Raw genomic sequence first — 27921 nt, forward strand, 5'->3', positions numbered from 1 at the left:
CCAACTTCTAAACTGGAGAACAAGCAAGTACCAATTAGTCTGAGAAATAGGCAAACAATCCTACAAATAACCTAGTTTGAGATAGGCAAACTATGACCAGGTGCTAGATGTGTGGCATAGAATCAGAGGCAAGAGAGAAACAGATGGCTGAAAAAGAGCTTGAGAACAGGGATCACACCTTCCTCATCCTCCTGTGTTTAGCACTTAGCACAATAGCTGTGGAAGAGTTGCTCTGTGAATAACTGTTAAACTGTATTGAGTAGACAGCCCACCAAGGTGATGCTGGGGGACTAGGTAAGATACAAACTTGGTGGTGTATAACTTGGTATCTTGGTTTACAAATATTTCTACTCAACAAATTCTCAATCTTTGTGTGTTAAAGAGATTATCTTGGAATGAGGGATGTGGTTCAGTGGTAGAGAGCTTGCCTACTATGAACAAGGCCCTAGGTTTCTACCCTAGCACCACAAAAATAAAGAAATAAAAGAGAGAGATTGATTTTCTCTTAAATCCACAGTCTCTAATTAGACACACACACACAAACACACCAACAAAATAACGTTTTGGCTAAAATCTATGTCATTTATTTAGTCAAAAGACAACTGATTATCTTCTATAGTCCAGGTCATGTTCTTGGTGCTGGAAACAGAGATAAATCCTGACCCTCAAGGAGCTTACAGTGTAGTGGGGAAAAGACACAAGAATAAATAAATATAATATAACTAGAACATGCAAAGGGGACCACTATGGAAGACAAAGAGCAGAACAACTTAAATCCTATGGTCAATGTCTATAGAAAAGACAAGACTCAGCTAATGGATATTTTTGTAAAAAATAAATAATGGTTGTCAAATGTGGCTCAGTAATTACTTACATTAGAAGTATCTGGAATATATTATTAAAATGCAGATTACCAGCACCCAACATTCTGATTAAGTAGGTCAGGGGCCTGGGTATCTGTATTTTAAAATACTCTGAGCGAATCCACTTGAGAACCAGTGACATAGGGTTTGTCCTTTAATTGGAATGAGGAATGATCTGTACATATGAAATACTAAGCCGTGTTAGTCTTTAATGAGGAGCAGGGGAAAGGAGGAAGGGGTTGCCATTTATCAAGTTTTATTACAGTCTATATAAGGTAACAATTCTTAGAATAATCCTATGAGGTAGGTATAATAATCCCTATTTTGCAGATGAAAAAATAAGAATTACAGAATTTAATTTATTCAACATTATAAAGTAAAGAGAAAAGCAAACATTTGAACATTTGAACCCAGATTCTCTTAAAGTCTGCCAATTTTCTATAACACCATACTGACACTGGGGACAAATTAATTGATTAAATGTTACAATTTTCTTTTAGTTCTTTGTTAGATCTCTCTAGGTAAATAAATATAAAGAACAGCCAGATGGTACTTTATTCACACTCAATACAATTTATCCATGGATACATCCTTCTTTGGCAAGTTGGGATTGAGGGCAAAGATGAGGGGAACCATTAAACAAATGGCCATTTCTTCTTTTTTCATCATCTTCTCACCTCTAGTGTAATGAAAAATGCACTATAGCACTGGGTATGGTGTTGCACGCCTGTAATCCAAGTGATTTGGGAAGCTGAGGAAGGAGAATTGCAAGTTTGAGGCCAGCCTGGGTACTCAGTGAGATGCTGTCCAAAAAAAAAAAAAAGTGTGTATATCAGGGAGCTGGGGATGTAGCTCAGTGATATAGTGCCTGGTACTGGGGGGTGGGGGGAATGGGGTAAGGAAGAATATGTACTAACTGGGTCTGTCTAAAGGGAAAGGCAAACAACCACTTACCTATGAATGATATCCCACCTGACTTCAAAGATTCTTGGGATACAAAGTATTCAGAATGGCAGGGCTGATACCAGACAAGTTTCTCAAAAGATGAATTGTCAGGACCAAGGGTTAGTCCAGAGTTTGCAAACAGCTCAACATTTTTGTTTTCTGTTATGGTACTGCGCTTGAACCAAGAGCCTTACACAAGCTGGGCAAGTACTCTACCACTGAGATACATCCCTAGCCCTTTTTATATTTTACATTGAGTCAGGGTCTTACTAAATTGCTCAAGATTAACTCAATATTACCATCCTCCTGCCTCAGCCTCCTGAGTAGCTGGGATTACAGGTGTCTGCTGGAAATGGCTCAATATTTAGAGAAAATGTAGAAAGGTTAGCAACTCCTCTAAGTTAAAATAAACACTCTCTACACACTGACTTAGAAGCACAACAAAATACTCAGCTAGAATAAATAATGGGAAAACCAATCCTTTTTAAAAAGCTTCTGGACAGGTCCAATAAGTCTTCCATAATGAAAAACACACACACATATGCAAGCACACAGCTTAAATGTCTACTCACCATAATTCGGTGTCACCCAGATCTTCCAAAGGGGTAGCAGACAATTGGAGCACATTAGATAAAGAAAAGGGAAGGCATGGTACAGGTGATTAACAATAATACAGCAGGTGCCAGGCACTTTGAGCTCAGAAGGATGGAGTGTAACCACCATTCTCTTCTCATTGAGCTTAGAGCCGTAACAGTGATACTACAAATCACACATGAGTTTCCAGTGTTGAAGAACAACTTTCTTATTTCTGGAGTTTCAAGAAATTGTGGAGTCCCAAGATGAAGTTTTTTTGGTGTTGAGAGATCAAACCCAGGGCCTCACTCATGCCAGGCAAGTGCTCTAACACTTAGCCATATGCCTAGCTCTAAGATGAGTTTCGATAAAATCAACCCACAGCACTGATACCATGGACAGACGGCACACAGCTTAGATTTCACTATTTTGTATAACAGACTGTGAGCCAGATTTTATTATTGCTACAATTTCTCACAATCTGGGAACATGTGTGTCTAACCATTTTTTCATGTAATACTTAGTTGTTAAAAAAAAATCATGCAAATCTGGAATGATCTCCTCCTTAAAAAAGTGTTTTATTTACACTGTACTGATTCACCCCTTTCAAATGCATAGCTTCTAATAGGAAGAGTTAGAGGCATAGGTACCACAAATTGTGGTTTAACAATGTACAGGCACTATATCTGTTTATCCAGTTGTACCTGAAATCTGCTGATACCCCAAACCAGCTATACTAAAGCAAACTCTGGGGGGGCGGTGCATCTAGATGGGAATATATAACAACATATATTAGAGCCTAACAGGATATTTGGGTTGTGCTTTTGGCCAGCTGACTGGCACATGGGAAAAGTATATAAAACCCATATCTAACTACATATCTTCAAGTTTATCATCATGGCACAAGTTCACAAAGATGCATAACTGGGAAAAATGAGCAACTGCACTGTTATATTATGTAAAATCAAGTCAACCATTCTGCAGCTTCCTGGCTGTCTCTTTTTATGACCAGAAATACTTAAAAAGGAAACCTCAAGTGTGCTGAGGTAATTATCAGAACATCTGGGTACCTCTGTTCCTGAATATCAAGTATTAGGGCTCATCTCCACAATCCCGTTTTGCAATAAGCACATAGAGCAACTCAAGATAGACTCCTCATTAGGTGCTGAACTCTTAAATTCAAGGGGGTGGGTGGGCTCTAGATTATCCAGGGCTGAGCTGCTCTATGAAGGGTCAAACTTTACAACTCTAAGTCTTATCCTGGTTCTGGGTACATTTCAGTTCTGCTCCAAGTCCACTTTGCTCCAATTCAGCGATGACAGACATATATTTGAATTCATTTGGTCTGAGGTTAAAGGTCTCCACTAAACCATAGGTCTCTTTCCGATCAGTGCCATAGAAGAGCTGGACTTGGTTGGCGATGCACTGTGCCTCAGCAACATTCTGAAAGATAAAAAGAATTATAAGTTCTCTCCTTGTATAGGGCCACAAAACTCTGAGTCTAAGATCTGTGGTGGTTGGGAGCTCCTAGGAATCACTGCTTCCGAAAGCTCTAACTCTGATTTCCCAAGCCTTGGTTAGGTGTTCCTACTCCATAAAACCAAATCGTCCTATGTTTATTACTATAAAAGTATTTATCACACTGTATTATATTTGTCCTTTTCCCCACTCTTTCTGTCTTGCCTAATACAAATTCCTCAAAGATACAGACCAGGACTTGTTTTATATTTCTGCACACAGTGACATCTGGTGAATGTTTGCTGAATAAACTAATGCATATGTTCACAATTTCCTTCTACATTCAATTTCTAAATAACTGTTAAATATATCTACAAGGGAAAAAAAGAGCAAGGGTTACCCAGGTCTGAGAACTACTTTGTAAATACTAAGTTCTTGACTAACCAGACTTACACTTGAATAAAATCTGTTACTGATACCACCTCAGTGTGAAAAATAATGCGAAAGCTAGTTGTGATAGTTTCAAATAAAATGTGTCCACAAATTGTAATATACTTCTCCCTTTGGTGGAGCATTTCATTAAGGGAGGGTGCACTCAGTGACTTGCTGCTAACAAACAGACTAAGATGAAATGATATGGAAGGATTACTGCTATTAAGACATAAGAGATTATAGCTCTGTCTTGGTTCACTCACCCTTGGGAAAGCCAAGCTATTATACCATAAGGACATTCAAGTAGCCCTATGGAGAACCCAATGTGGTAAGGAACAAGGTTTTTGCCAACAGCCATGTGAGTGGGGCCAGAAGTGAATCAATCCTTAAGTTCAATCTGCCTTTGATGCCTACAGTCTTAGCCAACATCCTAACAGCAACCTCATGAGACTTTGAGCCAGAATTACCCTGCTAAGCTGCTCCTGAATTCCTGCCCTAAAGAACTATGAGGCAATAAAGGTTTGCTGTTTTAAGCCACTAAGTTTTGAAGTAATTTGTTATGTAGCCAGTTATAACCAATCTACCAGCAAAACCCCAGAGAGAGAAAAGTCTATCTTCTCTAAAGGCAGAGCAGGGACATAGTGAGCACGGGACTGTGGGGCTGTGGGGCAAGGGCCACACCCTCAAAACCTCACAAAAGAATTACCTCAAATGATTCTGACTTTTATTTCTACACATTCTGCAGTTCTAGTTCACCAGAGGCACTTATTTATCATCATGATGTTCATACGGCCAAAATCAAACCTCAAAAGATACTGGAAAATTCCATAAAAACTGACTGTTCAAAGTGTGATGTGTCTAGCTACTGAATGATGAAGATGAGTTTATAAATACTGTAGGCTGTGCTTCACCTCTATTCCCTCCCTGGGACTTTTAGGTAATTTCTCATTAGGCATTAATCTTTGAGACTGGATCTTCAATCAAAATCCTTTTCCCAAAAACCTAGCTATGTAAAATTAATAGAATTTTAAAGTTGGAAGGAGCCTCAGAGATCATCCAGTTCTCATTTAATAGGCCAGGAAACCAAAGTAGATGGGGTTCAGGGACAAGGCCAAGGTCATGTAGTTGGCCAGTGGCAGACTTGAATAATACCCAAGGGTGAGTGATCCAAGACAGAGCTATAATCTCTTATGTCTTAATAGCAATAATCCTTCCATATCATTTCAATACATTTCCCTATATTTCACTCCACTACTGTTTCTGATAATTAAGATTATGATAGAGGCCAACTAACTTTACTTCATCAATTTACCTTTCTTAAATTCAAATGTGCATCAGATGCAAACCCTAAAGTAAATGCGCTGCCACATGAGGCAGTTACTACCATTTTCTGAGCCCCAGAGTGGTAGGAATTCTGATATCAATCTTTTATTTGAGGTGGTTTGGGCAGGGGCAAATTTAGCTGTGTTAATTCTAGAACAGTGCTATCCAAAATATTCTGCAGAATCTTAAGGATTCTGTGGAGGTGCCTCAGGTCCCTTCCTCTCAGTTTTAGCTGTTATTTCCTGGGATTTTACATAAGATTTTGTTTGGATAAGGGGTTCTCCCACCATTTAAAAAAAGTTTAAATGGTGTGTAGGGAGGTAGGTTATAGGGAGAGAGGTAGACATCTCTCTTTCTCTCCTGGAGGGTTATGGAAAGCATCCCTTACTCCTTATTCACTCAGCCTTTTATTCTCTTGATCTTCAACATAAAACATTGGTTTCTTCCCTTTCCAACACCCACAAAGATAAATATACTAACTCCTTGTGATGCTTAATAAGAAGGTATTATTAACAGACTTGATTTTTTTCTCTTTCAATTTTTTTTGTATCTGTTATGATTTGGATCTGGAATTGTCCTCCTAAAAAAATTCATGTTTTGAAAGTCTGGTTCCCAATGTAGTAAGGTTCAGAGATAGGGCTTTTATGAAAAGATTGGATTATGAGAGACGTAAGCTCATCAGTGGATTAATCCATTTGATGGATTAATAATTTCAATGGACTACTAGGTGGTAAATGTAGTCAGGTGGGTTGTGGCTGGAGGAAGCAGATCATTGAAGGTTGTGCCTCTGGGGACTATATCTTGTTCCTGGCTCCTTGTTCTCTCTTTCTGCTTCCCAACTGCCATGATCTTCTGCTTCACTTCAGGCTCAAAGGAATGGAGTTGGCTAAACATGACTGAATCCTCTGAAACTGTCAGCTAAAATAAAATTTTCCTCCTCTAAATTATCCTTGTTAGGTATTCTGATCACAGCAACAAAAAGCTGACTAACACAATATATATTTACAATCAATGTACCAAGTCCTGCCCATATTTTCCCCTCTCCATTTCTGCGGTCTTTTTCTCTCTTCCACCTTTACTAGTACTGCTCTAGTTCAGATCTGCACTATCTCTGGCCCAGACTATTCCAAATGTCTTCTAAATGATCACACTGACCAACTAGAACTGCAGAATGTTTAGGAAGCAAATAATTAAGGTTAGTGGTCTTAAAACCTAATTCTTCATGGGTTACTCTATATTAAACCCTTTAATAACTCTTTTCATGCCTTTAGGATAAGGCCAAACTTCTAAACACAGTCCTACAAACCTCCTTAAAAAATATGTGTTTTATATATATATATATACACACACACACATATATATATAATATATACATATATTATGTATGTGTGTGTATGTATGTATGTATATGTATCCCAAGCCATTTTATGCCTTTTAACATTTACTTATGTTATTTTCTCAGTTGGTAACACCTCCCTTTCCATGTGTCCCTCCTCTAGGAAGCCTTCTCACTCTTTGGGATAGGTCCCATTCCTGACCCCACTTCTGAACCCTATATAGCACCAACTGCATTCCAATAAAATCATCTATTGATACATATGTGAAGTCAAACAAGGTTAGGTTTTTAAAATATACTACTAACTTTTTAGCATGAAGGTCACTTCAGAAGAAACCTCTAGTTTTTACACATTTCTATTCATCTGAGATTAATGCTTTACTATACTTGGAAATGCTGTACCTAAAGTGCACTTTTCATGTTCCAGTATATATGGGAACATATAAGCATATTACATTTCTAGGTTTCCCTTCTCTATATCATGTAACTTTACAATAAATTCTAATGCATCTAGTTCTGTACTATACTGGAGCCTCATAGTCATTTATACAAGGCAATGAATGTTTCCTGGTGTGTTGTCAAATATTATAAGGTCAAGAAACAATTTTCATGGTGATAAGAACTGTGTAGCAGTTTGAGACCACCAGAGTGAGATGGTATGGAACAATGGAAAAAAGGAACAATGCAGAAAAGGCCTCCTCTGACCTCTAGAATCCTCTTTAAATATAATCAAATGCTGTGCTTTTACTGAAGACCAGAAAATATAGCACATTCTATCACATTTCCATGGTCAAATCAAACTTTGTCATTATAGGTAACTGTATTCCCTCCGAATCTCAATGTGAAACATATGCACTTTGTCTCCTATTTCCTATCTTTCTAATTCACTCCCAACTCCAACAATCTATAACCTCACAATTCTCACTGTTTCAAACTTTCCTTATCTATTCACTTCCCCTTTACTCAGCTTTCATTCCTTGGTCAATAATTATAATCATTCCTTTGCATCTATCTTTAACTTCCTGACCCCTCAATCACTTATTATACTACTTGGTCAAACCATACCCCTAGTTAAATTGAACTTTCTCTCTGTGCCCTACCTATACAAAAATTCACTCTTCTTGTATGCTGTCATACCATGGGCAGGCAAACACTTCCATGAATAGTATATATTTTAGGCTCTGTACATCATAGAATCTTTAACTACTCTATTCTGCTGTAGAACAAAAGCAGCCAAAGATAGTATGTAAACGAATGTACGTGGCTATGTTGCAATAAAACTTCTATTTATGGATGTTAAAATTTGAATTTCATATGCTTTCCACATATAATGAAATTTCTCTCTCTCTTTTTAACTTAATTAAAGATGTAGAAAACATTAGTAACTCATGGGCCTTATGAAAACAGCCTGTGGGTTGGATATAGTCCACAGTCTGTAACTTGCTGATCAATCCTAGACAATTTCATACTTTCTCTTTTTGACTCAAATGTCTAACATCTATTTTTCCATGCTTACTCTCAGTGTTGGGCTTTCTTTTCACTGAGCAATGGGGCAAGCACTTCTATAAGCTACTATTATCTCTATCCATTTAACTCTGTGTCCTTATACCCTGACTTCTCTCTGTTAATATGATCCTGGCAAGAATCAAACCCTCATTCTCAGTCTTGTCCACTCAAAAATATCACTCTTTCCCTCTTTGCCTTGTATTATCAATATTCCCCTCTCTATTGGATGTTTCCCATTAGCATATAAATGTTATTTATCCCATATTCAGAACAAAAGACATTCCCACTTCTCTTCCTCTAGCTAGTGCTCCACTCTTTCCTTCACTTAAGAGTTATTAATGTTTTCTCTTTCTAATTTCTCTTCCCATCCTCTCTTACATCTATTCCAATCATGCTTGTATCATTATACCATCCCTTTGAAACTGCTCTCATAAATGTTCCCCCAAATCTCCATATTTGTTAAATCTAATAAATTCTCAGTCCTCATCTCATTTGTCCTAAAAGCAAGTGAGATTTGGCCAATTGTGCAATCCCTATGGCTTGAAACATTTTTTTCTTGGCTTTTATAGCATTCTACCATCTTAATTTTCCTTCTGCCTCACAACTGTTCCTTCTTAATCTTCTTTGCTGATACTTCTTCATCTCTCCAGGACTCAAGTTGTTAGACTTCTTCTCTATTTTCACTTATTTCCTTGGTGATTTCATTCAGTCTTGTGGCTTTAAGTACAATCTGTGTGTTGACAATCCCATATTTGTATCTGTAGCCTGAACCTCTCCCCTGAATACCAGACTCATATATCTAACTGCCTACTACTTGGAGATCTAATGGGTATCTCAGATTCAACATATCTAGAAGTGAGCTCCTGATTTTTCTTCCAAACCTATTACTTCTGAAATCTTGTCTATCTCAGTTAATGGCAAATCTGTATTTCTAGAAAGGATTTTAGGTGACTTCCAGTTGAATATGATGTGCAGAAGATTTATGAGGAAAGAAGAATGGGAAAAATGGAACTGGACAGTTTTATGACTAAAAATCAGGGAATTAATTAATGCTATTGTGATATATTAGCTGAATAACACTGTCCTTCTCACTATGCATCTGCTAAGAGAAAGAGAGACAGGGAAAATAAGTGAGTGTTGTAATGAAGAATCTCAGGGTAAAGAGGCTCTAAAGTGTCACTATATTGAGGATACCCTGAACTATTTCTGTCAGATAATGAGATTGAAATGAGCAAGAACTAGACAAAGAAGTTGTATAGTAATCATAAAACTACTTCTTGTATTTGTGCAGTGAGAACACAATGAACGTAGTCAGTGCTCTATCCTGGTGATTCCAAGTGGAAAAGGAAATCATGTATATAATGAAGGTTACATATGTGAAAAGTGTAGAGGAAGATAAAAGAGAGAACTATTCTAGACTTTCAGCTCTTCTCTACACTTAGGAAGCCATTTATTTGTCCACCACATCTCTTACCTAAATTCTTAGGGTCAGATGTGTCTTGGATTCAGAATTACTTTATAAAGGTAATAGGTACAGATAATATGGAACTACGGATTATATAACTCCCCACAGAAAATACACTTAGTATTTCCCTAATAAAATGTGTAATATTCTATGTCAAGTGGGACTAATAGGACTATAAATGGCCTCATCTCAGTTTAAATGAAGATTTACCTCCCAAATGAATTTAAGCCGAGTATAGTTTGTTTATTTTGGTATCAGGGATTGAACCAAGGAGTACTTAACCACCAAGCCACATCCCCAGCCCTTATTTATATTTTATTTAGAGACAAGGTCTCACTACGTTGCTTAGGGCCTCACTAAGTTGCTGAGGCTGGCTTTGAACTCACAATCCTCCTGCCTCAGTGTCGCAAGCTGCTGGGAAGGTCAAGTAAGGTTTGTGACCAAATGAGTATTAGGAAATGATTTTCAGGGGCTGGGGCTGTGGCTTAGAGGTAGAGTGCTCGCCTACCATGCGTGAAGTACCAGGTTTGATCCTCAACACCACATAAAAATAAAATAAAGATACTGTGTCCACCTTTCACTAAAAAATAAATATTTTAAAAAAAGGAAAATTATTTTCAGAGCCTATGGATTTCAGAGTTGTGAAAAGATGATTGAGGATGTGTTCTAGCTTCAAACAGCAAAAGTGTGAGCAAGATCAAATTATTTTCAACTTTGTAAATAAGAAACAAATTAGGGAAATACTAAGAGTGTTTTCTGTGGGGAGTTGTATAATCCATAGTTCCACATTATCTATACCTATTACCTTTAGGTCTCTAGAATTTTACCTCTCATGAACTTTAACAGAAGAGTAACACCTTCAGAACCACTAAGTAAATTCAAAGAGGTAAATGTTGATTCTTACCAGAAAAGTGGAATCCATTTCTGCTGTCATCAGTACTAGGCCCTTTTCTTCCTTAAGTTCAGGGTAGTGATATAAAATCAGCTGGCTGGCTGCAGTGTCCCCCCGGGTCTGCAAGAGGAATACTTATCAAGGCTCAATAAGGTACCACCACAACAAACTGCAATTTCAAAGCAATAGAGAGTCTGGAGGAAATTCTGGTTCTTAAAAGCCTCTTGGGTGGCTAGTGAGTTGGAGAACTGGTATGTGGGGGCAAGGTCAGACTTGCAAAGGCACAGTGAAACTGACAGTTTGCAGGATGTTATTTGTGTCTTCAATTGGAAAAGATTTGGCTTTTTTCCCAGAAAATGTTTATAGAAGAAGGTGAATCCTTCATTGTGACTATACATTTAAAACCAAAATAGCACAAGCAGCTACCAAATCAAGTTCTAAAGAAAGAAATATGCCTTTGTAATTCTCACTTTTATGGACTAGTTCATTTCATAGCTAAAATCTACTCTCCTTGGCTGGCTCTGAAGATAGAGTAAGCTGCAACAAAAGCTAGAGATATAGTCCAGATTTGTAGTGTACAGTTTTAAAATATAATCTGGTTAGGGAAGGGAGGAGGGAAAAAGTATAAGAATATCATAATTTCACAAGGAAGCAGCTGTGAGCTACCTTGCTCAGCAAAATATCGGCTTTTGTTTAAAAGATTCAAATGCTTTGAATCTAACTTTTTAAATCTAATGTTCAGGAGTAAACAAAAAAAGGAAGCAAACAAAATGACATTCATTAAATGGAAAATATTAATCTAGCACCTCAGAAGGTGCTGACTTGGTTAATACAAAACACAAAAGACACAGAACCTTCTTCAGTGGGCTTATAGCTTGGTTTAAAAAGATAACATCCTAACTTAGACATATTTGTTAAGTGGGGCACATGCAGTAAGAGCTACTGAGGTCTGGGGAAGAGATAAAAGAGAGCCAGACATAGTAAGAAAAAGTAACCTAAGGTCTTTTCTCTAATTTCTTGACATTAAGTGGGGCCTAGAAAAATAGCCCAACATTCAAAGTATGACAGTTCAGCAGTGCCATAACAAATAATGCTGGGAGTTAATAAATATTCTGTGCCCCAAACCTCAGAAAGGGCTTCTAGTCCCAACAACGAGCAGGCCTTTCTTCCTACCCTTTTGCTTGGTAGGGCACAAGTCACCTACCTGAATATTTATAAGTGCAGTGAAGTGGAGTTCAGTACCTGTCCACTGTCCTACAAAGAACTCATAACCTTCCCTTCTTGGTAGTGCACACAGAAACTGGGAAAAAAATACACAAGGAGACAGTTAAATAAAAGAAGCCATTTGCTCTAGGTCCATCCTCTTGCATCTATTACTCCATTTTTATCAATACTTGTTTTTTAAAACATTTTAGAATTATGAAATTCATGTGACAATATAACACTTTTCAGCCCACTTAAGAAATAAAACATTAGAGATATAATTTGAGGATCCCTTTGCATGCCATTCCAATCCCATTCTAGAGTTTACATTCAGTCCTGTATATATCTACCATTCCCTTCTGTTTTTATACTTTTAATACATATGTGTAAATCTATAAGAAAAATATACTATTTGAGCATTCAAAAACTTTAAATCTTATCAAACTGTATATATCCTCTTATAACTTGCTTTTTTTTTATAAGACACTGATGGATCTTTATTTTATTAATTTATTTATATGTGATACTGAGAATTGAACCCAGTGCCTCACACATGCTAGGCAAGTGCTCTACCACTGAGCCACAACCCATAACTTCCTTTCTTGAATTCATATTAGGCTTCTGAGACTAATATATGTTGATAAATGTAATCCTTTAATTTTTCACTATTGTATGCAATTCTACTACAAACATTTCTCACAATTTATTCATGTATTTTTTTCTTGATGAACATTTGGGTCTTTTTCAATTTCTAAGTTTACTAATGGTATTGAAATAACTTGTTCGAATTGCTATAAAATCATTTAATAATACTGGCACATGACTTTAGATTAAATACCAAGAAATTATTAGTTTTATGCCCAGGATGCTTAGAATTGAAGATGAGCAGTAGAGAATGGTGCCAGAATAAAATAAAGTCCAATAATACTAGTCACAGAGTTGTTTTCTTACTGGCAACCACTCAGGCTCTGATTCATTACTATTAAATATCTGAGATAACCTTGGTGGCTATTTGATATTCTTTATTAGGGGGAAATAAGCTTATGGAGTTTTATTTAGGCATATCTGAAGTATAATAAATTATATACATTTGAAGTACATATTATACATTTAATATTTATATTAAAATTTGGTTTGTTCTATTACTTGCATACTGTGAAACTATTACTATAATCAACTTAATGATCACATCTATGGTCTCTAAAAGTTTTTCTGTATCCTTTTGTAATTCATACCTCCCCGTCCCCTACTGTCCCTATGCAACCACTGATTTGCTTTCTGTGACTTTAGATCAGTCTATATTTTAGAATTTTGTATAAATGGTAGTATGGAATATGTCTTTTATCAGGGAAGGTTGGCTTCTTTCACTCAGCATTATTGTTTTGTGATCTATCCATGCTGTTCTATGTATTCATTCATTTTTATTGCTGAAGGTTATTGTGTGTATAGGTGCAGATGTATGTTTTTTCTCTCTCCCCTCATAATTTCTATGCACTTGTGACTAACTTTTGGATTATTTCTATTATTTAGTTATTATGAACCGAGCTATTTGAACATTCATGAATAGGTCAGTATATGATTGCTTTTAGTTTTTTCAGAAAAATATCTAGGAATAGAATGTCTAATTAATATGGTAGGTGTGGGCTTACACTTAAAGAAATTATTTTCTAACATGGTTGTACCATTTTATACAATCAATAGCAATATAAGAGAGTTCCAGTTGCTCCATATCTTCACCAACACTTGGCATCATCAGTCTTTTTAATTTCAATTATTCTAGTGGTATCTCATTAAGGTTTTAATTTGCATTCTCATAATAACTAATGAGAATTCAATGAGAACTAATAAGCATCTTTTCAGCTGCTTATCTGTCACTTCACTCCTTAGGTAAAACATCTATTCAAATCTCTTATCCATTTTTTTAATTGCATTGTCTGTCCTCTTTATTATTGTAATAAGAGTTTTTAACATAACTTGGGTTGCTTCCACCATTTTATTATTTTGATTAGTGCTGTTAAGAATATAAGTGTACAAGTGTACAAATATTTTACTTTTGATGAAACCTAATCTAATGATTTGTTTTCTTTTGTAGTTTGTGCTTTTCATGGCATAATTAAGAAATCTTTGCTCAACTAAACCTATGACTTCCTCTTTTATTTTTCTTCCATTAGTTTTTATTTACGTCTATGACCTATTTTGAATCAACTTTTATGTAGTATGAGATAAGAGTAGAGGTTCATTTTCTTTTCATATGGCTATCCAATCATTTTAGCACCTTTGTTGAAACCATTATCTTTTTCCTATTTAATTATTCTGGCATCTTTCTTGAAAAACAACTAACCTGAAATAGATTGGTCTATTTCTGAACTCTATCCTGTTCCACTGATTTCTATGTCTATTTATGCTAATACCACAATTTTTTTGGTACTGAGGATTAAACCCAGAGCCACATCCTCAGCCATTTTTAATTTTTTATTTTGAGACAGGTTCTAAGTTGCTTAGGGCCTCGATAAGATAAGTTGTTCAGGCTAGTCTCAAACTTGCAATCATCTTGCCTCAGCCTTCCAAGTCACTGAGATTATAAGTATGTGCCACTATGCCCAGCTCCATACTGTTTTTAGTATTATACCAAAGCCTATTGAGATTTTGACTGGAATTGTATTTAACCTAGAGATCAATTTGTAGAGAACTGACATCTTAACAATATTGAGTTATCCAATCCAAGAACATGACATATCTCTCCTTTTACTTAGATTTTTTGTGTGTGTATGTGTGGTGCTGGGGATTAAGGCAAGCACTCTACCAACTGAGATATATCTCCAGCTTTAAATAATTCCTTATTTTCTGTCAGCTATGTTTGGAAAAAAAATTGAAATTATTACCAATAGTAGCCCAGCTGAAAGTCAGCTACCCATTCTCTTTCCCTGGAACCTTCTGAAAGCTCATTATTCCAGCAACAACCTCAAAAACAGGCACATATTACCAGAATAGCATGGCCACAACTACAAAGAAAATTGCCAGTAAATTAGGAACTTGAGAGAGGTTGCAAAGATCAAGGTCTCAGGTACCTTCTAATATGCACTTACCCTAACAGATGAAGACCAACATCAGAAAGGCCTGATATGTGGTAGAGAGCTAAAAAGCCCAAGGCTTATTGGGTAAAACCCATATTATTTTGTAAGGCTATAAATATCACTTATCAGTACAATTAATATGTGGGCATCTTTGTTAAATAAACAGTACACCATAACAAGTGAGAGTATGATGGAATGGGTTGGAAAACACCTTTCTTGGCAGCACTGCTAAGCAATCCTTACACGGTCACCAAAAACTTACTGTTGGACAGGACTGTGCCCGGTTCCAGATCAAATCAAACTTCTCTTCCTGTAAGTTAGAAAAGAGTAAATTAGTTCACAAACAGGGAAACACAAAAGACCACAGTCATAATTAAATTCACCAAGATTGGATTCTAGAACTATCAATAACTAAAACAATATTTTAAGTTTCATAATTTATAAATCACTCTTGTAACAGAAAGACAAGAGAAGTCAGATGTGTGCTTTGCTGTTCATTATCAGAATTAAGAGTGAAAATAATGCTTCAACTCTCCAGGGAACTCACTAAGTCAGTCCAAGGGAGAGCTGAGAAAGTTTGCTCAAATACTAAGTTGGTATAAGAAATCTAAAATATAATGAAAAGTACAGATTGTTTGGACTGTTGAACTCATGAAGGGTATAGCTGTATATGTATGTATATGAGGCTAAAAAATAGAACAAAGCAAAAACTGATAGTGATACCCTCATACATAACAACCAAAAGGTCTGGCTTTATCCTTCTATCTGTTTTCTTCCTTATTCTTACACTTATTCGTGTAAGCAAGTATATATTTTATGCATGATATAATTAAGCTTAATCTAAGCCACTTCCTCTTCAGAGAAGAAAAAGAACATTGAAGAACTAGCTGATAACCCAGTATTTAAAATGGTTTCCTGTCAGCAGAAGGGCATTAAACTAGAGAAGCCAACAGCATCCCTTTCCAGTCACAGACCTTAATGGTCAAGCCAGTGACAATCTCTAAGACAGAAATTTCAAGAGGGAAAAAAACAAGAAAATGCTATTTGCTAAGGGGAAATGCCACAGAAAACTAGGAGGAAGCTCCAAGTCAGCTTGGGTAAGTTATTTATAGATAAGAAGTGAAGAAAGCTATACTAGAGGCTATGTCTTAAATTCCAACAGCCGGGTTGAAAACATCAAAAAGAAATAAAAGACATCTGGAAATTACTCAGCAACATGAACTTATTCCATGCTCCCTTGTCAGAGACTTAACTCAGAGACATTTCTAAACCAGAAAGAGGAAAAACAAAAGCCATAAATATACCATATGGAGCTTCCAATCTTTGGCACTTAGGGCATAATAAAAACCCTCAGAGCTGTAAAATCCAAGTTCTCAAGAGGCCATAAACACAAGAAAAGTAAAGGCAACTGCCGGCTAAGGTCAGAGCACTGACCTTCATACTGTAACACTTTCATTTCCCGTCCAAACTACTTACAGGAATAACTGCATAGACTGTATCTTTTGCTGCAAAATACTGCTGCCAAATCTGTATAGAAAAAAAAGGGGTAAATTTGTGATATGTGGGTAATCTTTTCAACCTATGCCAAGAAATGGTGATAATTTTCGTTTGCTCAGAATAATATTCTACTTGATAGCAAAGAGGAAAAACCCACTGTAGTGCTTTTATAACTAATATATAATTACAAAGATGATTTAATGCCACACACTCCTCTAAATGATTAAATTCTAATTCTTACTAACAAATTCTGCCAGAGAAATAGATTCTATGACCTTTGAAATCATTCCTTTCAAGATGTGCCTTGTGATCCTCTTTTGAGATCCTTTTTTTTGGTATCTTCTTTCTTTCCTCCCCAAATCCTCATCTCTCCAGACAACTGTGGGCCTGTTACTGATAGCCAGAACATCAGTCATTCAGAGTACAGGATCTGGAGTCAGGAGGACATGGATGTAGATTCCAGTTCCAATCATTTACTAGCTGTGCTACCTTGGGTAAATCACTGAAACTCCCTAAATAACATCAATAAAATAGCAATAATATCAACCTCACAGGATTGTTGTGAAGACTAGCTGAACTAATACAGGTTTGTACTTGGCACAAAGTAAACACTAAAAGTAATGCTAGTCTTTATTAGCTAATTTTGCCATGTTATAGGCAGCTTCCTACTTCCTGAAAGTCTTTCATATAAGGAAGAGATCAAATTTTCTAGGTGACTTTGGTATAGATAAGACAGAAGTTGACTCTCATGATGCAAATACCAAAGTGTAGGGAATACAAAATTAAATAATGGAATTAGAAAATTAGAAAATAAGGAAAAAAAAATATGCCCATAGTCTTACTACCAGAAAAGAATCACTATTGTTATTTTTGATATGTTTCTAGCATATCTTAAGAATATTTTTTGTTATAATATAAATAGATATAATATACATGCAATACTGTATCTTGTTTTTTTAATCCCCTCTATATCACATACATGCTCTGTGTTTATATTTTTCATTACTATTATTTTTATTGTTTTCCATCTTTTTATGTTATTGGCTCTCACTGGAAAAGCCTTCCTCTCTATCTCTGACCCCCCAATCTTTCCTGTTCTCTGAAGCTGAGAACAACTACGTTTTTTCCACGTAGTCTCACTTGGTCATTTCAATCAGATGAAATGAAATAAGGCAGGAGGAGATAACAGACACATTCTATACACAGAATGACAACATTAACAAGGGCACAGAAGTCAAGAAAGGCATCAGAACCAAGGAGACCTCTGAGTGAGCACATGTTGAAGAATGGGTCATCCTTTCCTAAAATTGCTCTGCTCTGTCAATATTCCCATAAAATATATGGCCCCAGAACGATGGCTCAGTGGTAAAGTACTTACCTAGCATGTGCAAGGCCCTGGGTTTGATCCCTGGCACCACATAAACACACACAAACACATACACACACACAAGTCCCAACTGAAGATACTAATCAAAGTGTGATCTAGCTTACCAAAATATAGAGCACGTAAGCACAAAAAACCCCACTACTTCCTAGAACCCAAGCAAACCACTCAACTAATGCAGCCTAACATTGCCTTTTCTTTCTTCTTCTTCTTCTTTTTTTTTTTATGCTTGGGATTGAACCCAGGGCTTTGTGCATGTAAGGCAAACACTCTACCAACTGAGCTATATCCCCAGGCCAAACTTCTTAATTTAAGGATAGCATATTCTGATCATTTTGATTTAATTTATGATATTAGCAAAGTTTATGAATGAACACTGAAATTTTTGAAACTATTAGATATTTCCTAACTTGGCTGGCCTTCACTACTCAAAAAATATTTCATTGAACACAAGTTTGTATCTACATTTATAGGTTTAAATGATACCTCTATGATCAGGCCTCCTAGACCTGGTTTTCTTGCTCCGAAGTGACATGTATGGTGCCCAAGTTCCACTGGCACTCCTTCCCAAAGTCATAGCCTGATGTCCCCCTGAGACTTTGCATACGTCTCTACTAACAGAAACTGAATCTTGTGCTGGTTTTATTTGTTTTTATGTTTGTCCCTCCACTAAACTTATTGAGAATAGGAAATTTTGTTTGGTACAGGATCTGGAGTCAGGAGGACATGGATGTAGATTCCAGCTCCAATCCCATGTTCCTCTTGCACTCCTTGGTAAATGCTTGGTAAAATAAATGATATAACATCCAAAGGAAATGCATTACAACTCTAAGTGAATATGATGCAAAGTCAAACAGACATGGATTTTGAGTTCCAGCTCCCTCAACTATAAATTGAGACTGACAACACCTTCTTCACAGAGTGGTCATAAAAATTTAATTAAATAATGCATATGAAGCACTAGGGATAATACCTGACAGATATGTTACTTTTATTATTATTTTGAGAAATAGTACATATACCTAAAATGAAATTCAAGAAATGCCAAAAAATAGCTTCTTCTATAGTCTCATTAGAAAAGAACCAGACATAAAAAGGTAACTGGCAATGAAAATCAAGGCATATACAATGACCAAATGGGCAGGATAGATGAGGAGTATTTGAAGGAAGGAGTTCAAGAAGTTTCTTGCAGAAGGTTCTGGAATCGTGGAAGATTATGAATGTCAAAAAAAAAAAAAAGAAAGAAAAAAGAAAGAAACAAAAAGAAATGAGAAGTTACTTAACATCTGCAAGCAGGTTCCCAACATAATATTTTTATTCATTTAAGAACTATAGCCCTTACTCAGTACTAGGCATTGTTCTAAGTACTTTATAAATATTAATTCATTTAATTCTTAACTCTTTGAATGTATGTACTATTATCTCTACTTTAAAATAGAGAAACTAAGGCTCAAAAAGCTAACTAACTTGTCCATGTCAGACAATTAGGAGGTGGTCAAGCTAGGACTTAAAACTGGCAATCTATGTTTTAACCAGTATGCTATGCTTCCCTATAAGGCAAGCAGGACTCAGCTGGTGAGAATATGATATGTAGAGGGGGAAGAAATGGGAACAGGAAACCTACTGGAAAGATAATATAGTAATCCAGGTATAGGGTATTTTTGGTTTTAAATTAGATGTAGGCAACAGGAATGAAAAAGGGAAAATACAAGTTGGTTAGGTATGTGAGAGCAAGACCAAGAAAGACAAGTTTATGCCACTGTTCTTGTAATACATCACTTTTGCCTCATATAACTACTTTTTCATTTTGACTAAAAAGAGGTATCAGAAAATGTATGCTCTTTCTTCTCTCAGATTTGGTTCATAGAACACATTTTCATGGAGTATGCCAATTCATTTTCATTTATTACCTGTTTTATTTCTTCTGCAGTTTTGTCTTTCACCATCTCAATGTTTAAGATTGAACTGAGAGTCTTGAAAGAGAAAATAAAAAGCAATTAACACCTACAATAAAAACAATAATAATAAACCCCCTCCCCACAGCTTGATTCTGTAGGAATTCTTGTAGGAAACAACCTATTGGCACATCGAAACAGAGCTTCAATAAGTATAGAAAAAGTATATGAAAATCTATATATGCTCAGAGACAGTGAGTCCCCAGCCCACACAGTTTTTCATAGTTCTTTTCCTGGGGGCTATCTATTAGGTCACCATGTTCATGCTTCACTCTCACCAATGAGTTCTATAGAACTTTGCAGCTGTTAAAAGGAGAAAGGTGGCTGTTATTTTTAATGTAACTGCTCTTTTACCAGAGATGGTTCCTTATGTGCAAATTAAGTGACAGACTAAATATGTTTTTATTTGATTTTTAAAACTACTTCCTAAAGAAAGGAAGGATGTTACTATGTTTCCTTCAAATTTTCTCTAGAACCTATACTTGAACTAGGGTCAAGGATACAAAAATTCATAGAAATATTTCTCATCTCTAGGTGAAAAATCATCTTATACAAAATCACTTAACCACAATAAATATGTTCAATTTTTTAGCCTCTTGATATAAAATGTCTCCTATGACTTTAGATTTGGATCTTTATATTTAATTAGAAACCTACCTTGTCCTTAGTGAATCCTCTGCTTATAGACTGTTTCCCCAAGGTATCTGTCTGAAATACATGATGAGACAGGATATCAATCTATGCTTTATTCATAGGAAAAAGGAAATCCATTTAGCTGAAGTGCACAAACTCATTAAATAATTTTGCACTTAAGAACTCACTTCTTTCCACTCTTTATAACAACTGTACACATTACTCCTGTTCATGAAACAACTTGTCCCTGACTAAGACTTTGAGATGCAGAGATGAGAAAAGATTTGTCAGTAACCATTATCAGCTAGTACCGAGAGTTCATTCTATACTTGCCACTATGAATATGAGGGATTCCTTTGCAGAATTTGGTCTGCTTGGGTTTTCTGTGATTGGCTCTTTCAACTATTTCACATTGAGCTACAGAAGAGATAAAAATATAAAGATATTTTTTTAAGACTGCTTCTCATTTCCGATGGCAGGTGTCCTTAATAGACTAGAGTCTTTCTGAGTACTCAGTCTTTTTCTTTTTCATGGTGCTGGGGATTGAACCCAGGGCCTTGTGCATGTGAAGCAGGCACTCTACCAACTGAGCTATATCCCAAGTTCTCCCTTCTTTTTTTTAGTAGTAGGAATTGAACCTGGGGGCCTCATACATGATAGGCAAGTTGAGTACTCAGTCTCAATGGTCTTTCCATTAAATTAGATTCTCTCTCAAAAAGGCAAAAAACAACTGAAAGTGATTATTTTATCTCCTGGCTTACTAGCTTTGACAGAAGCTACACACTAGAAATCCTAGTTCGAGTTGTTATTGATATAGGAATGCTGGTGGATAACTGATAGTTCTGAATCTTCTATTCAGTCTTTAAGTTTAAGACTATGACTTTCAGGGCTGGAGATGTGCTCAAGCGGTAGCGCGCTCGTCTGGCATGCGTGCGGCCTGGGTTCGATCCTCAGCACCACATACAAACAAAGATGTTGCGTCCGCCAAATACTAAAAAATAAATATTAAAAATTCTCTCTCTCTCACTGTCTTTCACTCTCTCTTTAAAAAAAAAAAAGACTATGACTTTCAAAGGTAAGGAGTACAGCCTATACATAGGATTTTGAAGCTAAAAAATACTTTTTCTGCATAAGACCTTGCTTTTGTCACTCTATGATTTAATGAATCCAAACCTTTCAAAAATTATATATATAGAACCTGGACCCACAAAAGAGAGAAAAATCTGGTATAGGAGCTAGGATTATGGCTCAGTGGTAGAGCACTTGCCTAGCACATGTGAGGCCCTGGGATCAATCTTTGGTACCACATAAAAATAAATAAGTAAATAAATAAAGGTATTGTGTTCATCTATAACTAGAAATATTTTTTTTAAAAAAAACCTGGTGCAGAAAAATCCATTATACAAAAATATAGTCTTGTCTTTTGGTCATATATTAGTGGCATCCTAAAGTAGCTGTTTCTTCATATGTAAGCATACTAAAAAGGAGTAGTTCTTACTACTCATTCCCAGGTATACCATGAAAACAAAACAAACAAAACACCCATTTTCCCTGAGATGGTTACTTTGAGTCTGGGGAAGAATTTTTTTGTCATACTAATTGATTATATGGTTACCATCAGCCTTCCTCTGTCTAGCTAGATAAGGAAGATATATAGTAAGTGAATATTTACCTAATAGTTGCAATAATTAAAATTAAGTACTTATTCTGTATCTTATCATTACATAGTTAATTTTTAGTGTGCTTACAAAAAAAGGTGCAAAGAGGTTTCCTATATAACATTGAAAGTTTGTAATACAGTAATATTTCCAAGAGCTTCTGACTGGTAATCTTGCTACTATAAACATTTATTACAGGAAATACATTTCTTACTATAGGTCATGGTCAAAGAGGTTGAAAAATACTGCATTAGATTAATTTTCCTATATACAGCTTTCCACATATTTTCCAGCCAGCTTTGATTCCTTGTTTAAGGATAATAATGGCTAATATGTACTAAATACTTCTTATGTGATTACATAAGTACTTACTTGTGTGCTAGGGACGATGCTAAAAAGTTTTGCATAATATCTCACAACTCTGTAAGGTAGGTACTGTTATTATTCCTTTATCACAGAGAAGCAAACTGAGACATGGAGAACTTGTATAAGTTGCTTGGAGAGTCACCCAGATAGTAGGTAGAAGAGCTAAGATTCAGTTCTTGAAATCTGGCTCCAGAGCCCATCATCTTACCAAGTAAGTTGTCTATCTCCACTTCTAAAACCCAATCCTCACTTGGAGGTTAATGACTAACCTATTTCTTTAGTCTTTACATTTCTCTCTGCTGAAGACTAGGGGCATCCTTTGGATACACAGCTCTTGCTGGACTGACCTTAGGCAAAATACTTCACTATCCCCTAAAATCATTTACTTTCAAAACACTTTTTCTATTTAACCTAGTTCCTAAAGAACGGGTGGGAGTGGAGTATGAATGGGCAATAGTTGGACATCAGCAATCTAAATCCAGCTTGCCAGTTGTTTTAGTAAATAATTTTTATTTTTTGGTGGGGTGGGGGGCACTGGGAATTGAATATAGGTCTTGTGCATGCTAGGCAAGTGCTCTACTACTGAGTTACACCCCCAGTCCTATAAATAAAATTTGACTAGAACATAACCACACACTCATTCATTTACTTACTGTCTGCTTTTGTAGTATAATAGCAGAACTGAGTAGTTGCAACAGAGACCATATGGCCCACCAAGCCTAAAATATTTACTATTGGGTCTTTTACAGAAAATGTTTAATGATCCCCGTTCTATTTCAAAGTTCCCCTTTCTCCTCTTGGCTTAATTCAAATCCTTTAGCATTATGGTTTGGATCTGAAATGTCTTCCAAAGGCTCATGTATTGAAGCCTTGGTCCACACTGCAGTAATGTCCAGAGTTGGGGCTTTGGTGAAGTGATTGGATCATGAGGACTCTGATCTTATCAATGGACTAATTCATTGATGGATTCATAATCTGATGGCATTATTGCAAACAGGTGGAAACTATAGAAGATGAGACCTTGGGGGCATGCTCTTGGGGACTATATCTTGTTTCCAGCTCCTTTCTATCTGCCATTTCCTCCCCTATACCCTTCCATCATGATATTCTGCCTCACCTCAGTACCAAAGCAATGGAGCCAGCAGACCATGGACTGAAACTTCTGAAACCACGAATCAAATTAAACATTTTTTACTTTATGTTGATTTTCTCAGGTGTTTTATCACAGAGATGAAAAGCTAACACACCCAAACTCTTCTTATCCTGGATCAAGTCCTACCTTCCCTGAGAAATTTTCCCTGATTCCTTCAGTCCAGTGTTGTTTACACCTTGCCTTCACCATTAGCCTGCTTGTGCTGGGAGCAGGGAACTATCTTTTTCATCTCTCTATATTTCCACCATGACCACACTATGTTGCCCTGAAACAGCAGGTTAAACATATATGGTTGAAGACTGAGTAGAGAGAGGCTATGAACAGATTATCTAGTTAACCCATCAAGGAGCCCACTTCAAGGGTAAGGGTTGTAGGGTATAGGGAGGGGTACTGGTAAGCCAACAGCATAAAAAGGGGCAGGTCTTACCTTCTCCATACACTTGATAAAATCACCTTGTCGTGAGTGCCCCACTGGCTGCTTTCGAAACTCACTGCGCTTCTCTAAGCGAGACTCAAAAGCAGCTGGGTCAGACCTGATCAAAGATAAACACGATAAACCACCTGGGTTGCTCTGGATTTTGAAATAATAAAGCATTGTGTTCCATCTCAACAGAGAAAGGACACAGGAATTCAGAGAGGCTGAAGTATTTGTCTGGACTGGGCACAGGCCTGAAAGTCAAGAAAGTAGAAAAACAAATCCAGCCACGTAACTATTATTAATCCTTAAGGGGCTAACAAAACATTTTTTTTTTCTCCTGCAGGCTACTTCCCAGGCAAATACAGGGATTGGTCTCTCAGATATTGACACTCTAGTGACAAAGAATCCTCAGGATGGAAAGTGTATTTTGAGATCATTTTACTGGGTCATCTCCCCAGGAAGGAATTCTATAGCATATCTATGTAGTGTTCAAGCTTTTATTGAACATATTTAGTTCTTTGGTATCTCCTCAGGTTAAACATCAGTTTTATTCAGATCTGGGTAACTCAAAGAACTCAACTATCCTATTTTGCAGAAGATTTAGCATCTGAGGGTTTCCCTGACCTGTTTTCCAAAGAACCTGCATATAGAATATGAGAAATTGTCTTTTATGTTAAAATGGGCCTGAGCTTCAGGCTTGAAGTCTAGTTTTGGGCTGCCATCCTTGTTAAGAATTCTTCAGGCTGTGGGTCTGACAGTGGGATATTTGGCAAAGACATTATCCAGGGACTCTCTAGCTCCTTGATTGTAAGGATTGTAGTGTTATGGGTGAGATCTATAGGAACCAGGGACATCTTGGCTACCCCTCTGGTAGACCTTCCCAGTCAAGGTATTATACGGAGCCCCTCTCCCATAAAATTCATTTCTGGAGGTGAGATCAAATATCACTCCCTTCATTGACATGTAGATATGCATATCTTCTTCCTTCCCTCTGGAAGGACTGTGTCAGTCCTACTAATGGCCACAGACACCTGGGTCATGGTAAGCCCATAGAGAGGAGAGGCATCCTGGGCAATAGAGGGCTTGCTGGGCCTTAGGGATAGAGAAATAAATAAGACAGAGTCCCTACCTCAAGGAGCTTACTATCCAGTGGGAGAGACAGACATGTAAATAAGTATATAAGAATGCTACAGGTATTGTCATGAAAATTTGTTCAAATATCCCCGAATGACTGAGGTGGTTTCATGCTCTATACTTTTGATTATGTTAGTCTTCCCCTTATCTGGAATTTCTCATTTCTATTGTATGCATGAGTGCTAGACCATAGTACTCAAAGGAATTTTAGGTAATAAATAAGGCTAAAGAGAACAACAGATATTAGGGTGTGAAGTCAATGTGGCACCTTGGAAAGCTTGCTCTTCAGGAAATAACAGTCTGTGTAAATGTTGATGGAATGATCTGGTAGGGAAGAAGAGCAAAACCATTATTTGTTCATGAGTTCAGAATGAGTGGAAGCTGTGGGCTGGGGTTGTATCTCAGTGTCAGAGTGCTTGCCTAGCATGTGTGAGGCACTGGGTTCAATTCTTAGCACCGCATACAAATGAATAAAACAAAGGTCCATCGACAACTAAAAAAACAAACTTAAAAAAAAAAGAATGAATGGGAGATGTTAGGCTTGTATCATCTGAATGTGAGTGGACAACTTTTCAGATGCTTGTGCATTAAGGGATAAAAGAAAAAATTGGAGAGGAATGTAGGTCAGGGAAAAGTTTCTGAAATAACAAATACTTGAAAATATCTAAATGACAGAGGGCAAAATGACTCCATTCATTTATTCCACTGTTGTTTCAAAAAGTGAGAAAGATTAAGATAATAGCAGTGAGATTGAAACAGACCCCCTTTGAAATTAAAAGCAACTTCCTGATCATTGCTTTTCTGCATCCTGAATCTACTCATGCTTGAGGGCAGAGGCCAAGGAAGACTGACATACACTCTGGCTAAGCACAGATTAATCTTCATATTATACCACCAGGCTTTTGTTTCTACAAATGCAACTGCTTCTGTGGAACCAGTGGGAAAGCAATCTAGCTACTTTTCCCCCGGTTTAAACAAACTACATTAAATTTCTTTTTCTATTGTTTGCCTATTTCCTACGCAGGCAGGTGGTGAAATGCAGGTAGCTGGGATCCAGGCAGGCTTCCTGGCTTGGCTGCCAATAAAGATGGACTGGGTTGGAAACTACTCTGCCAAAGTCTCTCCTAAGTCTTTCCACCTTTGGTCTCTTTCAGCTGGCTCTTTCTTTCAAATTCTTCAGGCTCTTCCGTGCTCCCTAGCTTCCCAAACCCCTTCTAATCTCTAGGTCCTTCCCTATAAAAGCTCAGGGGTAGTATTGGGAACACTGGGTTCAGTCAAATTCCAACCAGCTGGGTAGCCTTTGGCAAGTTTCTTCCTCTCTCTGGTCTTCAGTTTCCTTAACATAATGAGAGTTTGACAGATGAAACAACTATGACAAAACTGGTCTTTGTGGCACTTCTCCCTACCATAACCTCCTTGCCATGCAGTTAGGGCCCTAAATGAGGAGCCTGGGAATCCAAGCTTTGGGCCAGGCCTCTGCTGACTCAATATGTGACCTTGAGCAAATAAAGTCCCTTCTCTGGAAGGCTTCATTTTCCCATTTCTACAATGAAAATAGATCTCTCTCATCTGACTCACAGGGTTGTGACAACTAAAACATAAAGACAACTGTGGAAAGAGCCAGGGCTTTTCAGAAACTAAATAGCCCTGAGATCTTAGAGTGCTCTAGTCTCTCCGACCCTCGATACACTATCTTCACAGTGGGGACTGCACTAGTGCCCACTACGCGGAATCTCCGGCCACCGCCAAGTACCAGCACCCCCCCCCCCCCCCGCTAGCCGGCCGGGGCGCACCTGCGCAGCTGCTGAATCTTGTCTCGGTAGCGGTCGTAGAAGGGGTTGGCCTCGAGCTCGGCCCCGACCCCACTGCCCTCCGCGCCCCCAGAAGGCCGGCCTGAGCCGAGGCGCATAGGGAAAGCGCGCAGCTGGGCGGGTGAAACGAACCCAAGGCTCAGGGCGCGGCTCCGCACCGTGCACAGGCCTCGGTAGAGCCCGGCCACCTGCAGGACAGCTGGGCCCGCGCCACCAGCAGCCATCACCATAGCCGCCATGGCCGACCCCGTCTCCTCCTCTTCAGGAGAGTCGGCCCCCGGCCCGCGCGTCCCCTCCATCGTCCTCCGGGTCTGCGGCGCTTGCGCTACACCAAGGTGGTTCCGCGCGCCCCAGGTTCCGGGTTCAGGAGATACGCTAGGCGAAACGGGGAAGAGGGTAAAGAGTTGGGGACCGGGGGCTCGCCGCTCCAGCCCTGCCGGTCCGCCCTGCGTGTGCCTCGACCCGCCTCCTCCCGGGAGCCGACCGGACTCACTCCCTCCCTTTCGAGACCAGCAGTCTCTGCGCGCCAGTCCTCCTCTGGGGAGCTGGTGGAGCCTTAGGGTCCTCACGGAGCTTGCTCCTTTTAAAATTCACTTGGCACTCCTTTAGCAAGCTTCAAAGGTTGTTTCTCCAATCCTCTTCACAGCTGCTGCTTCTCTTTACTAAGGCCTCTAGGTGTAGTAAACTTTATGCGATTCATATCCTTTGAGGCAGGCATTATTTTCATTTTACAGACGAGGAAACTGAGGCTGAGGGTCTAATATTAACTTCTCCATGTTTTGCCCGAGAGATGGCCTTTTCAATATGGCAGCTGCTTCCAAAGCCTTGTTTCCTAATTGCAG

General features: G+C 37.8%; 1 protein-coding gene across 3 annotated transcripts; it reads right to left on the minus strand.

The window, feature by feature from the left end:
- Nucleotides 1-835: 835 nt before the first annotated feature.
- Atpaf1 (ATP synthase mitochondrial F1 complex assembly factor 1) lies at nucleotides 836-27500 on the minus strand. Of its 3 annotated transcripts, none has more exons than XR_013342155.1 (10): nucleotides 27062-27500; nucleotides 24144-24249; nucleotides 20564-20614; nucleotides 19862-19924; nucleotides 16547-16597; nucleotides 15333-15380; nucleotides 11998-12093; nucleotides 10806-10913; nucleotides 2381-3824; nucleotides 836-1614 (listed from the first exon to the last, which is right to left on the minus strand). XR_013342155.1 is itself a non-coding variant. In XM_077791211.1 (9 exons), exons 1-9 carry the CDS (start codon nucleotides 27376-27378, stop codon nucleotides 3630-3632), a joined length of 1035 nt encoding a protein of 344 aa, XP_077647337.1. In that variant the 5' UTR covers nucleotides 27379-27500; the 3' UTR covers nucleotides 836-3629. The 3 variants fall into 3 exon arrangements, 1 of the variants encoding a protein (XP_077647337.1); XR_013342154.1 differs by having other exon boundaries at nucleotides 836-1666; XM_077791211.1 differs by having other exon boundaries at nucleotides 836-3824.
- Nucleotides 27501-27921: the final 421 nt, after the last annotated feature.

The sequence above is a fragment of the Urocitellus parryii genome, chromosome 11 (genome assembly GCF_045843805.1).
Source record: "Urocitellus parryii isolate mUroPar1 chromosome 11, mUroPar1.hap1, whole genome shotgun sequence".
NCBI lineage: Eukaryota > Metazoa > Chordata > Mammalia > Rodentia > Sciuridae > Urocitellus > Urocitellus parryii.

Excerpts from the sequence above, each read along its gene's own strand:
- Atpaf1 (XM_077791211.1), bottom strand. The coding sequence starts at position 27,378 with ATGGAGGGGACGCGCGGGCCGGGGGCCGACTCTCCTGAAGAGGAGGAG. Across the intron at positions 16,598-19,861 it reads CTGCAGAAGAAATAAAACAG|ATTTGGCAGCAGTATTTTGC; the intron begins GTAATAAATGAA and ends TTTTCTATACAG. Across the intron at positions 3,825-10,805 it reads AAATGGATTCCACTTTTCTG|AATGTTGCTGAGGCACAGTG; the intron begins GTAAGAATCAAC and ends TTTATCTTTCAG.